The sequence below is a fragment of the Cnephaeus nilssonii genome (assembly GCF_951640355.1).
Source record: "Cnephaeus nilssonii genome assembly, chromosome: 2".
Lineage (NCBI taxonomy): Eukaryota > Metazoa > Chordata > Mammalia > Chiroptera > Vespertilionidae > Cnephaeus > Cnephaeus nilssonii.
The window spans coordinates 94,713,011-94,727,179 of record NC_137073.1 but is presented as its reverse complement, the minus strand read 5'-3'; the positions used below and the strand labels follow the sequence as shown (position 1 = coordinate 94,727,179).

The window sequence follows — 14,169 nt, the reverse complement described above, 5'->3', positions numbered from 1 at the left end:
AATGGACACCACTGAATTTCCATAGCTTTGGCTCTTGGAAGTGATTAAATAAAATGCCGTATATATTCCATGAGACATCCTACAGGAAAGAATTAATGTGATTAACGAACAAATTTAAAAAGTAAATGGGGGAAAATTGTGCTGAGTGGCCGGAAAATTCTCCTGGATGTCAAATATTGTGAAGTGGAGACGGTGTTGGCCGAGTGACTTCCTCTCGTTGGAACAGAAGAGATACCCTAGGTTAGGAGTCTTTGTCGCTTTCCCCGCCACCATACATCTCTGCCAGCTTATTGAACCGAGGGCCCCACTCCCGGAGGAAATCATAGTTTTGGTCTCCATCCGTGGTACCTGATTCCAAGGAACTCAGAGATTCCGCCACGGAATCGTTCCCTTCGTAGGCATAGGTTGCAAGTGAGTCGTAGGGAGGCGCGGTGGGGTCGAGATCATGCTCTTTCAGCCTTTCATTAATGAAATCCCGGACATCCGTGTTATCTGGCGCGGTGGGAGTCCTTCGGGGTATGAATAAAGTCTCCGGAATAATATCCCGCCGCAGCTTCTTTTCCTCGATGGCTGCGGGGTTCCTCAGGGTGCCGATATCAAAGGCCTGGGTGTCCTCCTCTCCGCCCCCCTCGTCGTTATAGCTCACGATGTTGTCTCTGATGTCTTCTTTAGACAAGATCAGAGGTTCTTTTTTCCGCTGTCTTTTCAGAGCGGCAAACAGTACTACTATAACTGGGAGAGAGAAAAAAAGATACATTAAAGATCCACCTATAAAGAAAGAATGGTAGGAATAAAAAGGAGTTTAAGTAATGGATTTTCCAGGACAGGTTAGAATTTAAGATTAATTTTGTACTTTTGATCAATTTTTTTTGTGTGTGTGTGGGGGGGTAATTGACAGATTTAGCTAGGATAGGTAGAGTTTAATTGTCTAACTTATTTTTAAAACAATTTCCCAAATACAGTGGCTTATTTTATTTTTCTAAGAACTGTTTAAAGATAGTTCTTGATTGTAGAGGCATTATTTATACTTTGCATTATATAGTGACATAGATGTTATATTTCTAAAATTGACACAAATTAAATTCAGCTTAAAATGAAACAATTAAGAAGGGCAAAAATATGTCCACGTTTTTCACATCCTTATACATTATAAAAAAGGCAGCATTGCCCGGCCAGTGTGGCTCAGTAGTTGAGCATCGATCCATGAACCAGAAGGTCATGGTTCGAATCCCAGTCAGGGCACATGCCTGGGGTTGTGGGCTTGATCCCCAGTAGGGGGCATGCAGGAGGCAGCCAATTGATGATTCTCCCTCATCACTGAAGTTTCTCTCTCTCTCTCTCTCTCTCTCTCTCTCTCTCTCTCTTTCCTCTCTCTGAAACCAATAAAAACATTTTTTTTTTTTTAAGGCAGCATTTTTCACAAGAAACGGAGTACTGGTTTCTGTTAAATAGCTTTACTGATGGATTTGCATAGATTTTTTTCTAACATTGTAAAAAAAGACCTTAATTACTAGGAGGGGGGCGGGGAATGGCCACATTACTTAGACATCATTAGTTTAGAAATTATGAAGTTTTCCATGGAAATATGTATCACACATGAGATAAAAAATAATTGTTGGATCACATGATGGCAAAGAGAGAATTAATATATTGAATTAACTACAAAAACCTTGGCTAGATGCATCTTAAGTGTAGTCCACAAGTAGAAATGTGTATCACTCAATGTGTATCCCTAATTCCAGAACAAGGTATGAATAATAATAATAATTTAAATCATAATAGTAATAATGGCATAAAAGTAGAATATAGATAATATCAAATTCCATCTGGTTGTATTAGTTTCCCATCCTCAATTTGGTCATGATCTTTTAAAATGAAGATTTGAAGAAACAGAGGTAAATTCAATTAGATGAGGAAAGGAAGGATACATATGTTACCAGGCATATGTATGAAGAAATATCTTTGATTTTGGCTTCTTATAACAAAGATTTAAAGAATATGGAATTTATTAGTTATGAATTGAATGCGTCCTCTCCAAATGCATTTTAAAGCCTAAATCCTCAATGTGATGGGATTTGGAGGTGGGGTGTTTGGGAGGTAACTGAGTCACAGGAGTGAAGCCCTCATGGGTGGGATTAAACACAGACGAGATCATTGCTATCTGCCAGTGCCTTGAACTTGGATTTCAGTCTTCAGAACTGTGAGGACTAAATTTCTGTGATTTAAGCTATCAGTCTGCGGTGTTTTGTTATAGCAGTCCAAACTGACAAAGACAATTAGACAATTATATTATTTTTGAAGTGGTATTAAGTTATATTTTCTCTTGTTGACATAGAATGGTCAGACTACTTGCCTTTAAGCTTATGTAAAAGGGCAAACAAGAGACTTTTCTAATGCAACAAAAAAGAAAAACTTAATCCATTGATAAACGTTTTTGACCTTCAAAGTGATTAAAAAATTAGGACACTTCCTGGAGAACAAAAATATTTATTCTTCAAGTTTGAGAGAAACTATGACATTTATTTTGCCTAAATTTATGCATTCATACACACACATAAATTTTGATTTAAAAATTTTAAACTTCAGGTTGTTTATCAACCAAATAATCTTACCCAGCCAAAAAAGAAAAAAAAAAAAGAAAAAAAAAGGTTCTAATAATGAGGATAACGAAACTTACTAAGATTGGCTCCAAAATCCAACTTCATTTCACTGCTTCTTAAAACATCAGATACAGTGTTTTTGATTAGGGACACAGAAATACTCACATAGTTTTCAGATAATGCAATTACAGAGTAATTTAAACCTGATTGTTAATTCAAAAGCAGTTAAAAATCAATTTGCTTTAGGTTATAAAATCCAGTATCGTTTTTTTATGGACAAGTGAACCAGGTAAAAAGGACTATTTGAACATTATTTCAGTGAAAAGGTAAGATAGTGAGACCCCCATCCAGCCATTAAAAAAAAAAAAAAGTGGAAATAAACTTTAGATGTACTGAAAAATTATACATAGAGTGACTAACCACTAGCCTTGCCTTGGTTCAGCCACTCAGAAACTGTGTAACCTTAGAAAACGTTTTGAACATCTCTAATTTTCAGTTTCATTATTTAAAAAAAAACCAAAAAAACAAAGGACGGTGATAACTCTGATCAGATAACATATATTAATGTAAGCAACATTCCATGGGTAATTCCTATCTAAAACATTGGGGTTAGTTTGGGGAATGTATTTTAATAGCAACATTGCTTGCTTGCAGGTATATTAAAGCAAGCAGTCGCATTTCCCTGCAGCCTCTTACCCAGCAGGATGATGATGCAGAGCAGGATGGCGACCAGGGCGCCGGTGCTGAGGCCGGCGGGGAGCAGCAGGGCTTCGGCGCTGCAGGACTGCATGTTGCCCTGGCCGTCGCATGCGCACACGCGGATGGTCAGCGTGCCCGTGCTGCTCTGAATTGGGTAATCATTGTCGGATATCACCACCGGCAAGAGATAGGTGCTTATTTCATGTCTATTGAATCCATTTTTTCTGGTTAAAATTCTGGCAGTATTATCTAAAGTAAATGTTAAAATATTACAAAATGACTTGGAACAGTAAAAACAGATCGTCCTAATCACCATGGTTTTGACATATAAATAAACCAGTGTTTACGGGAAATATAAAACTAACATCAATTTCCCTATAAATTGTATACAATGCAATTAAAATACAGATAAGATAAAGTAGATAGCTTGAGGAATCCAACACTATGATTGTCAATATATTAGATTTTCAACTAATGCTCAGATGTTTTCAAAACGGTGTATTTTTGTAAGTGAATCATTTATCAAGACTACATAGATAATAGCATAGTTTTCAGAAACAAATATTATGCATACCAAGCAAACAAGAAATCTTAGTAAATGTTTCTTACTTACAAATGAGCATATGTGTCTACACACACACACACATACACACACACACACACACACACACACACAACACATTAATGCAATACTCATACAGAAATAAGATTGGGTAAAATTTCAGAGCAGTTGCATTTTTAAAATTAATAATGTAGTCAATAAGTTTATGAGTATGAGTCCCAATCAATATTTTTCAATTTTGTTTTCCACCCATTAAAATGAATATGCTACATAACTCAAAATATTGGTGTAGCTCAAAGACAATTGATGTCTAGTGTCTAATAGAAAAAGTAAGTAGTGGGATGCTGGCCTTTCTTAAATCCCTCCCTTTTCCTGTAATTAGTTTGACAGACTTATGAAAGAAAGAAAAGTTCTAATTACATACTTGTTTAGACTGGACCAATTGCCATACATATTCTCAAAAAAAAAGCTGTACAACTTTTTTTGTAAAAATAGTAACCATTAGCATATCCTCTTCTTCTAAAATGTTTCTAACGTTTTTGAGAATGCAAAAAATAATTTCAGTATTTTTGACCACAGAGACATTATAAAATTCACGTGTCATGCAGGAGAATAGTATATCTTGCTCTTGCAATTACACTTTTGCATTCAATCCCTTCACAATGCCAGGCTGGTGTGACTCAGTGGTTGAGCATTGGCCTATAAACCAGGAGGTCATGGTTCGACTCCTGGTCAGGGCTCTATTAACATATGAGATGTGCAGGAGGAAGCTGATCAATGACAACTTAATGTTATTTCTCTTTCTTCTCACTCCTCTTGTTGTGTCCTGCCCTTTTTATTAAGGGAACTGATTACTTCCAGTCTTTCTATTGTTTTCAAGATTTAATATTTTAATTAAGACTCATATAGAGACTTTTTCACATATTTCATTTGTATAAAATTTAAGAGAGTAAGGAAATTACCATAGCATTTCATTAAATATCTGATAAAAACAAAATTTTGTAATCCAGGTCAATAAGCTAATACATCATGTATATGGTTACTGTTACTTTGGGTGAAATTTTTTGTTAATGTCACCCTAAATCACAATGAACACATTATGTTCTACAATTTACCTTCATTGTCCTGTACTGTGAAGTTTGGATTGACAGCAGCTAAACTGAAGAAAAATTTCTGTCCACCTAAAGGGTCGTCTTTGTCTACTGCACTAATAGTCTGTATGAGCTGCAAAAAAAGAGAAAAATGCATATTTCTCAAACTTCCATGTGTATTATATGCCTTATACTACATAATTTTTGATATCCAATTTTGTCTAAAATATTTTAAAGACAATTGACTTTCTCATGCATTTGTCTTTATTTGAATTATTTCATCATTTTTATTATTATTTTGATTTTTAACAAAGTCTCTATCTTTTTTCTCTCTCCCTCTTTCTCTCAAATTTTCTTAAGTATTATCCATTCTTTCAAAATAACATATGGTAATATTATATTCTTGGCAATGTTATTAATTTAGACATAGGATTTGAAGTATGTAGGTTATTTCATATATATTTAAACATTGATCTGGAAGGATATATCTAATGTAGTAACATATTTTAAAATTTATTTTGATTATGACTTTCCTCCTCATCAAAGTAAAGCAAAAGCTATTAAAAATGTAGAGAATTTATAGACAACAGATACATACTTTTTAAAAAAAAAGAAACACAAACATTTTATTATCTACTTTAACAATAACAGTTCACTACATCTGTACTGTCCATAATATTGTATATTTTTAAAATCCAACATATACATACTATGGGAAATGGTTATTTTATAAGGGTCAACTCTGGTTTTTCTGCTATAAGAGACAACAAAAGAAGCTACTTGCTAACAAAGTAGAAAATTTTCCACCTTAAATTACGATCAGATCATTGCTTTGAACATGATTTATACTAAAAAGTAGATGAGGAAAAATTGACATAAATGAAATAACATATCAAGAAATATAGTAGATGAATAAAAAGTCACTAAGATTAATAGGTTAACACACAGAAAATGTGAAAGTAGAGCTAATGATCTTTTAAAATGAAAACTATGATGTCTCACATTTATGGACCAAAATAATATATTTTGGAGAAAAGAAAAACAGCCACATTTTTACATGTATCTGTAAGAAATTGTAAACATTTACTTAAGAATTCTAAATTAAAATGTATTCTTGTAATAAAAGATAGTAGCATTGTAGATTTTAAAACCAGTGGTTCACTGGTACATCTTCATTAAATGCTATGAAGGAAATAAGTGAAGCTCATATTAACAACACAAATAAGATAGAATCACATGTCAGAAATCTATATCAAATTACAATATATTTTTATGACCCCAATACTTCTCTATGGCAGATGGAATCACTTACTTCCTTTTCACAATTATTTTTTCCTTTGCGACACAACTTGGCTTCTAGTGTCCAACTTCTCCATATCCAGCATTTACTTTCAAATCTAGTCCTCCTTTACTTTACCAGTCATACATTAAAAAAATCACAATATTTTGTTTTGGTATATTACCATAAAGTATTGTGATAGAAATCAGAAGTTGGCAACAAGAAGTAGGTAAAACTATTTTCTGTTTCTCTATCTAACACTCACTACTTTATTTCTACTGATGATAAATTCATTTTGATCCACTTTCAAAAAACGAGGTTGCCACAATTAGAGGAAAAATTCTAATGATGTCTAGTATTCATTTTAAGCACTTGAAAAATAGACACAGATAAGTCTCTTATATTTTATGTCCTTACCGGTTATATAACTTGTTTATATTTTCACTGGGCTATCCTATCTAATAAAAGAGTAATATGCAAATTGACCATCACTCCAACACACAAGATGGCTGCCCCCATGTGATCAAAGATGGCTTCCCTCATGTGGACACAAGATGGCCACCACAAGATGGCCAGCAGGGGAGGAGGCTGGCAGAGGAGGGAAGTTGGGGGCGACTGGGCCTGCAGGGAAGGTCAGTTGTGGGGGATCCAGGCCTGCAGGGGAGAGCAGTTGGGGGAGATCAGGACTGCAGGGGAGGGCAGTTAGGGGCAAACAGGCTGGCAGGGGAGCAGTTAGGCATCAATCAGGCTGGCAGGGGAGTGGTTAGGGGGTGATCAGGCTGGCAGGCAGAATCAGTTAGGGGCAATCAGGAAGGCAGGCAGGAGAGCAGTTGGGAGCCAGCAGTACGGTAGGATCGGGCCTAAATGGGCAGTCAGACATCCCTCAAGGGGTCCCAGATTGGAGAGGGTGCAGGCTGGGCTGAGGGCTGAGGGACACCCCCCCGTGCACGAATTTCATGCACCGGGCCTCTAGTTCTAAAATAACCTTAAATCAACTTGCAAGGTGTTGAAGTGATCAAACTATAATGGAGTGTGGGATGATGAATGGATTTTAAGATGTTTAAAGTTAGAAAACTGATCACTAAATTTTAATGCGGAAAGACTGATAGTTTTGTTATCTGTGGAACTGGGATTCTTGGGGTGCCACTGGAATGAGAAGCTCTTGAGGCCCCCATGGAGATATTGTAGAAAGCTTTATTTCTAAGGAATTACACCCCTGAATTTCCAAGGTCTCATTTCCCTCAGGTCCACCATAGAAGTATAGCTGTGGCTTCAGCAGAACTACATCAAAACCAGTGTCTTGAGTTTCCACTCCGTGTTGGAGCAAGGTCTAGTCCAGCATCTGACTAGGTTAGTTTGTGTTCCCCACTGCAGTCCATCAGTCCATTGCTTGTGGGGTCTGCATGGCCGTGGGTCATGGGCAAGTGCAAGAGAGCCACAAGCGCGCCAACGGCCAAGAGCCACACAGAGTCTAGGGGGTTATTTTGGGGGCTTTCATTGGCCCTGCCCCCTCTAGCCAATGATCTGTTTCCAGGTATGACTGACAGGCATTTTCCCTGCATCCCCAACTTCACTGCACATGCGTCTATCTTCCCCTTTGTCCAGTCCCTTCCCCCAGTGATCTGCAGGGAATGTGCAGGTGGTTCCCCGAGGAGTGTGAAATTGCAGCTTCCTGGTGAAGCTGCCCAAATGGCCATGCTTATAATGTCTGGCCTCCCTTTGCCCTTTTGTTATTATTAATAACAAGCTAATTACAATGGTATCAATTTCTGTTGATGGGAAAAAAAACCTCCCTTTGTTCTAGTATAAAGACACTTTTTCAGTTGTTAGGGAAGTAACTAAACATTGTTTAAACTATATATGTATGATATTTTGGGTTTGAGAGGGCCTGGCATTTAGATACTATGGATGGGTAATATAAGCAGCACTCCTCCCTTGGAATTCTCCTATGAGATTGAAATGCTATTTCCTTCACATAGAGATTAAAAATTGTTCAAATATGTTTAACTGAATGAAATTGTGAGGAAAAATTATAAAAAAAGAAAAGCAGCAGGTCCTCTCTTCTCCTCTTCTCCTAAGGTTCCTACTCTCTCTGAGATGGAAAATCAAGTGGTCTAGTTCAGAAAAAAAGAAGGGAATATTAATGCTACATCAATGAGCAATATCATTTCCCAGGCTGGAGGGGGTTAGGTATTCTCTACCCTTACAGCAAAGAATAGGCAAGAAAGTGGCTGCAGGTGGCAATTAGCCTTATTTTTGTCTTCTCATTTTGTTCAAACAATAAATGAATGGAATTATATCCCATGTTGTTGTTCCAAATGCTCCTCTTAAGGAACACTTAGTTTAGAGGAGTATTGAGTGGATTGAAATACTCCATAAATACAGAAGTCCTAACATAGCTCTTACTTCTTTGGAAGAGAAAAGACAAAGTTAACAAATGAATTTCAAGAAAGGATCAGTGAAGAAGGACTTTACCAAATAACCACTTTGATTTTTCCAGGCTGGGATGTCATAACTTAGAATTCCATCATTGGATATTTAACAGTTTAGTTTAAGCAACAATTTTTAAGCCTATGCGACCAAAAAGACATCTGATAAACTGGTGTTATTAAAAACTAGAGGCCCAGTGCACAATTAAATCATGCGCGTGTTGGGTCCCCTAGGCCTAACCTGCCATCAGGTCCATGTCTGCCGCCCCGCGAAGCCTCGCATGCTCCGTGGACGCTGCCGACAGCCCGCGACACTCCAGAAGTCCCTCCCACCACAGCTGCTGCAGGACCCAGAAGTCTGGCCCACTGCAGCCGCTGTGGGACCCATCAATGCACCTCCTGGTGAGTACTGTAGTTGGTCGAGATGCTGTGACGGCAGCATGACCACAGGTCTTTTATGATATAGACTAGAGGCCCAGTGCATGAAAATTCTGCACTCGGGGGGTCTCTCAGCCCAGCCTACATGCTCTCACAATCCGGAACCCCTCAGGTAAGGTCCAGTCCCATCACAGCATGGCTCTGGTTCCCCGGGCCTGCGGGCCAAGGGGGGGAGGGACCCAGAGGCCAGTCCGATAGCAGCATGGCTCCCTTCCCACAGCTCCCTCCCACCGCCGCGCTGCAGACGGCCAGGGCCCACAGCTCCCTCCTGCCACCGTGGGCAGCTGGGACCCAGGACTGACTCCCACCATGGGCTGCTGGGACCCAGGACTGACTTCCGCCACACCAGCCGGAACCCTAGCCTGGTGTTCGGTCATCCATCTGGACGTTTAGGTTGTGACGGACCTTGGCTCTTTATATATTAGGATAACTGCCATGAGCCCTGGCCGGTGTGGCTCAGTTGGTTGGGTGTCATCCCATGCACCAACAGGTTGCCAGTTCAATTTCTGGTTGGGGCACCTATCAGGATTGTGGGTTCAAACCCCAGTAGGGTGTGTGTAGGAGGCAGCTGACTGATGTTTCAGTCCCACATCGATGTTTCTCTCTCTGTGTCAACTGTCCCTTTCTATCCATCTCTCTAAAAATCAATTGTAAAAAATCTTAAAAATAGAACAATATAAATAACTTCTATGAGAGACTATTGCACATGCAGCCAATTAGACAAAATTTATTAATCATGTTCCTGTCATGTGCATAAAAATTGGCTAACTTACTTTTTATTAAAGTCATCTTCGATTTGATTATATTTTCCTTCTGTATACAAATTGCTTTTTAAAAGTCTGAAAATATAACGTCACTGAGCTAGATAAAGTTAAAAAATGAAAAAAGAAAACATAAGGAAAATAAACAACCACAATCTCTCGATCTGTATAGTTTGAATACATTTGTAAATAAGTATTTATAATGAATCAAATATTCTGAAAAGATATCTCTTGAAAATCAAATAAAATAACCATAGAGGAAGCAATGTATGCAGCAATTACAAAGTGGGTATTTTATCTATTAGAGAAAAAGCTTCAACTTATATCATGCTGAGCCTGGCAAGCAGAGAACTATTTGGAATGTATTTTTAGGGCACACACTGTTTCATTAAGAAGTAGGTCGGAAGTAGCTAAGTCACTTAAATATTTCAAATTAAACATTTCCATAATACTTTCAAATTAAAAAAAATGAATCATATTGAACAAATTTTAGCATTTCAAACAATAGACAGGCGATTGAATTCCTGTTACAATCTTCAGAAGGAAGTATCTCAGTTATTCCACAAAGTAATTTACATAAAAAATATAACAATGGCATTGATGTCTATAAAGAGCATCAGATGATGTCAAAACACCATACAGTTTTATCATGGCTTCTCTTTCTTTAGTGAAACAAATTTGACTCCCAATTATTTATAACATGCAGCTTCCTTCTGTGAAGCTAGCACTTAAACCAATTAAGAGCATTTCTTCCAGCCATATACGCTGGAGCTTTTCAAAGAACAAAATGAGTCCACTGAGGACAAGGCATAAAGAGTTATAAACAAAGCTGATGCAGGAAGAATGTTTTAAAGGGTGAAAACGAAGTCATTAAGCAGTTTATGTGTTGTTATAATGATGAAATGCAAGTGTAAAGGTAAGGAGAAAATTCCACAGCCCCACTTCAAAACCATGTTTGCAGACATTGGGAAAAGTTGATGAAATGTTTTGCCAATCCCATGCATTTGTCTGTGTTTTTCCCAACATTTATTCCCCATCTCTCTATCAGTTATCAATATTTATCTAATGGAACAGCAGAGTTTTTCCTTTGTTTGCTTTTTAATCTTTTTTTTTGTTTTTGAACTTTTAAGAATCTAAAGTTATTTATTCTTACACTTTAACTTTTGTGGCAACGATAACATCTTATATACATTAGAAATTTACTGTTATTTATAACATCTTCAACCTTAAAAACATCAGCATTTGTTTGTTTTTAATTGTATTACTGGCACTTTAAATGAGTGTTTTTTATCTCCACTTTCTCATTCCTCTCAAGATTGGGAAAAGAAAACATTTAATCATGCCGTTAAAAATCTTCCTATGCTTAAACCCTGGGATTACTCACCTGTCCTGGTCTGGCATTTTCACATACAAAAGTGTCATAGAAGACAGCAAATTGTGGGGCATTGTCATTAACATCCAAGATTCTCACAAAAACAGCTACACGGGTCATCTCTTTGGGATTGTCTAGAAAAGGGAAAGAAAACATTTGTTTAGAAAGACACAGTTTGCATTAGATTTATTTATATAAGCATCTGTGGATACTAAGTGCTCACACACAAATAAGCATCGTGGCAATTCTACTAACATAATGAGCAAATGCAATAAAGACAATTACTAAGAGCCTAATTATATAGTCATGAATTCAGTTATTATTGGGCTCAAGTGTACTATTATTTTGGGAAATATTTTTAAAAGCACAATGCAGTGTAATTGAGTTCATATTATATTTGTGGCTTGCCATCCAAATATATATATCAAGAACAAATATTTAATAAAGCTTTATTAGACATCATTATATTACTTAATCTTTCCTGATTTTTTTCCTGATTTTTTTTTTAGTTCAAGAAGCAGTTTCTAATAAATTAGTAACTCCCCCAAAGTTATTAACTCCTAAGTGGTAGCTGTTACATTACAACTTACCTGTCTACTTTTATCACTAAAATGTATTCCAATAGCTACTCTCAACTCTCCTTTTGAAAATTTCGATATATAGCTACTAATTTTACAAATTAGATAGAAATTTACAATGAAATTTATTTTATTAATATAATTATTACCAGTACTGTTTCAACAATCTAGGCACAATTCTGTATAACAAAATTAGCTCGGTAGTAACATACAGTATTGTAATTATTATTATTTTGCTACAAATGCTAAAATCAAGAGCATCAACATTTTCACATAAGAAACATGCATTTGAAAATTGTTCCAAAAAATTTAAAAAATAGAATTTTACAATAGAAATGTCTATTAAGCTTAGCCTTGGTTAATAACCTAATATCAATCATAATTACATTATCTTCACTATAGATTTTTCCTAGGTACTTGTACTGATATCTGAGAGCGTTTTGACATTTTAAATTCAGGTTATATTCATCAGCCTTCATGATATCAAAATCTCAGTCTTTGGATATGGTTCAAATTCTGTGTGAACTTTGGTGAACTCAAGCTGAAGATCAGTATAAAAGGAGAAAGGAGATAATTAGCTTAAAACAAAGCAAAACAAACATGCAAAGAGCAGATGAGCTGAGGGACAGCAGCAATCTTATTTAATGGCCTCTACCAACACGCATTATGAGCGAAATTTATCTGACTTTCTAATTTTATTTAAATAATTTTTAGGTACAAGGGTAAATATATTGTCACAGGCAAATAGGGAGTGTGTCACTATTCAAAAGAATGTATTTCTTCTTCCTTCTCTCCATGTAATTATAATGTTGCTAAAATAAAGAGATCAGCACTTTTAAAAATTATTGGGTAAGAACTGATTACTCAGCAGGGACATTTACAAGGCTGAAATAGTATGAAGGCAGGCAGGCAGAATGCTAAGTCCATGTTGAAGTTTATGTACTTTTCCTTCTTATTTCAAGAGAACTTTTCAAAGGCCTGCCCTCTTTAACACGCAGTCTAACCTCAGTCTTCTTAACCCATATGTGTTCAGTTCTCAGGTTCTGGTTTCATCTAATCTATTGCTGCATATTTTACTTCTCATTGTGTCGGGTGATTAAAGAGTTCAGATCCTGGGGCCCAACAGAGAGTTGCTTTGATTCCCATGTCCACCACTCATTTTCTGTGTGACCCTGGTTAATTTATTCCATCTCTCTAATGCCTCAGTTGACTCAACATGAATCAAAATAGAACTTCTAGTAGAGTTTTTTTAAAAAATTAGATGAGTTAATGCATGAAACTTCTGATCAGAGTTTCAGTTTTTTGGTATTGACTATTATTATTAAGATCATCTCTATTATCACAGTCATATCTTCTTCATTTCCTTACATTACTTAAGAACTTATATTCTTTCTCCATACAAAGCATCCACACAATAAAACCAGTTAAATAGCTTTCCTACAATTCATGTGGGTCTGAAGAGGGGAAAAATGAAGAGAGGAGAAAAATGCTTTTCCACTACTTTCCACCCTCTCCTGCTTCTAGACCATTTGTTAACACCCAGAGGCACAGGGCTCACCTGCACATGAATGCTCAACTCCCTAAAGTTTCTTGGAGAAGAATGGGAAGGGGTGATTCTTCCATGTTTTCTAGAACATGCTCGTTAAACTACTTACATAGTTAGTGGGCATAGGAATATTTTTCTTTCAAAGTCTTGACCTAAAAATAAGTCTTTTGTGGGTAGCAATTCACTTTCTAACTATGCCACAGAGTCTAGAGAAAGAGACAGTCTCATATCTAAAAAGCTGCACTATTATGTCAGTTTCCTCTCTAACAATGCAGGTGTGGACAAAGGTAGCTTTACAGTTGCCATACAAATAAGTCACACAATAATTAATTAATAAAAAAAATACAGGGATAAACTCGGTGTTCTATGTGCTCACAACTGTGAGCCTACTTTCCCCACCCCCTGGAGGTAGAGATTCTTTGGGCTTTTTACAAATAACTCAAGGCTTTTCCAATGAAAAGCTAAATCCACAGGGGGAAAATGTGCTTTGTAAAGCCTCAAGCCTGCAGTCGCCTATTCTAAAAAACAGTGCTTGCACTGATCCTCTTACTGGCGTATGCTGCAGCCTATGTATAAGTAAAAGTATAAAGCATTCCGAGGAGGCAGCACACTGAAGAGTAGTGGCATGTATTTACCACCTGAGTCTTTCAGTCATCAAGGCAAAGTCTGTTGTAGCAAGACTGTATCAGCAGTCAAGAATCTTAAAATTATGTCCAAAGATGAATCTGTGCCTATGTGTCCACAGGCTTTTCCATACCTCTCAGAAGGGGAAATCAAGTCATTATCGAGAAATCTCAGGCTTTAGAGAGATTTT

General features: G+C 36.8%; 1 protein-coding gene across 2 annotated transcripts in view; it reads right to left on the bottom strand.

Annotated features, from left to right (window-relative positions):
• Positions 1-241: 241 nt before the first annotated feature.
• LOC307113843 (cadherin-10) overlaps positions 242-14,169 on the bottom strand; it is a gene marked incomplete at both ends in the record, with an annotated part of 71,380 nt that continues 57,452 nt past the window's right edge. The window contains 4 exons of one of the 2 annotated variants that reach the window (XM_079795801.1): positions 242-732; positions 3,297-3,548; positions 4,977-5,085; positions 11,244-11,365. In XM_079795801.1, coding sequence (XP_079651927.1) covers positions 242-732; positions 3,297-3,548; positions 4,977-5,085; positions 11,244-11,365 — 974 coding nt within the window. The remainder of the gene's footprint in view (positions 733-3,296; positions 3,549-4,976; positions 5,086-11,243; positions 11,366-14,169) is intronic. The other variant, XM_079795802.1, reaches the window with a different exon arrangement.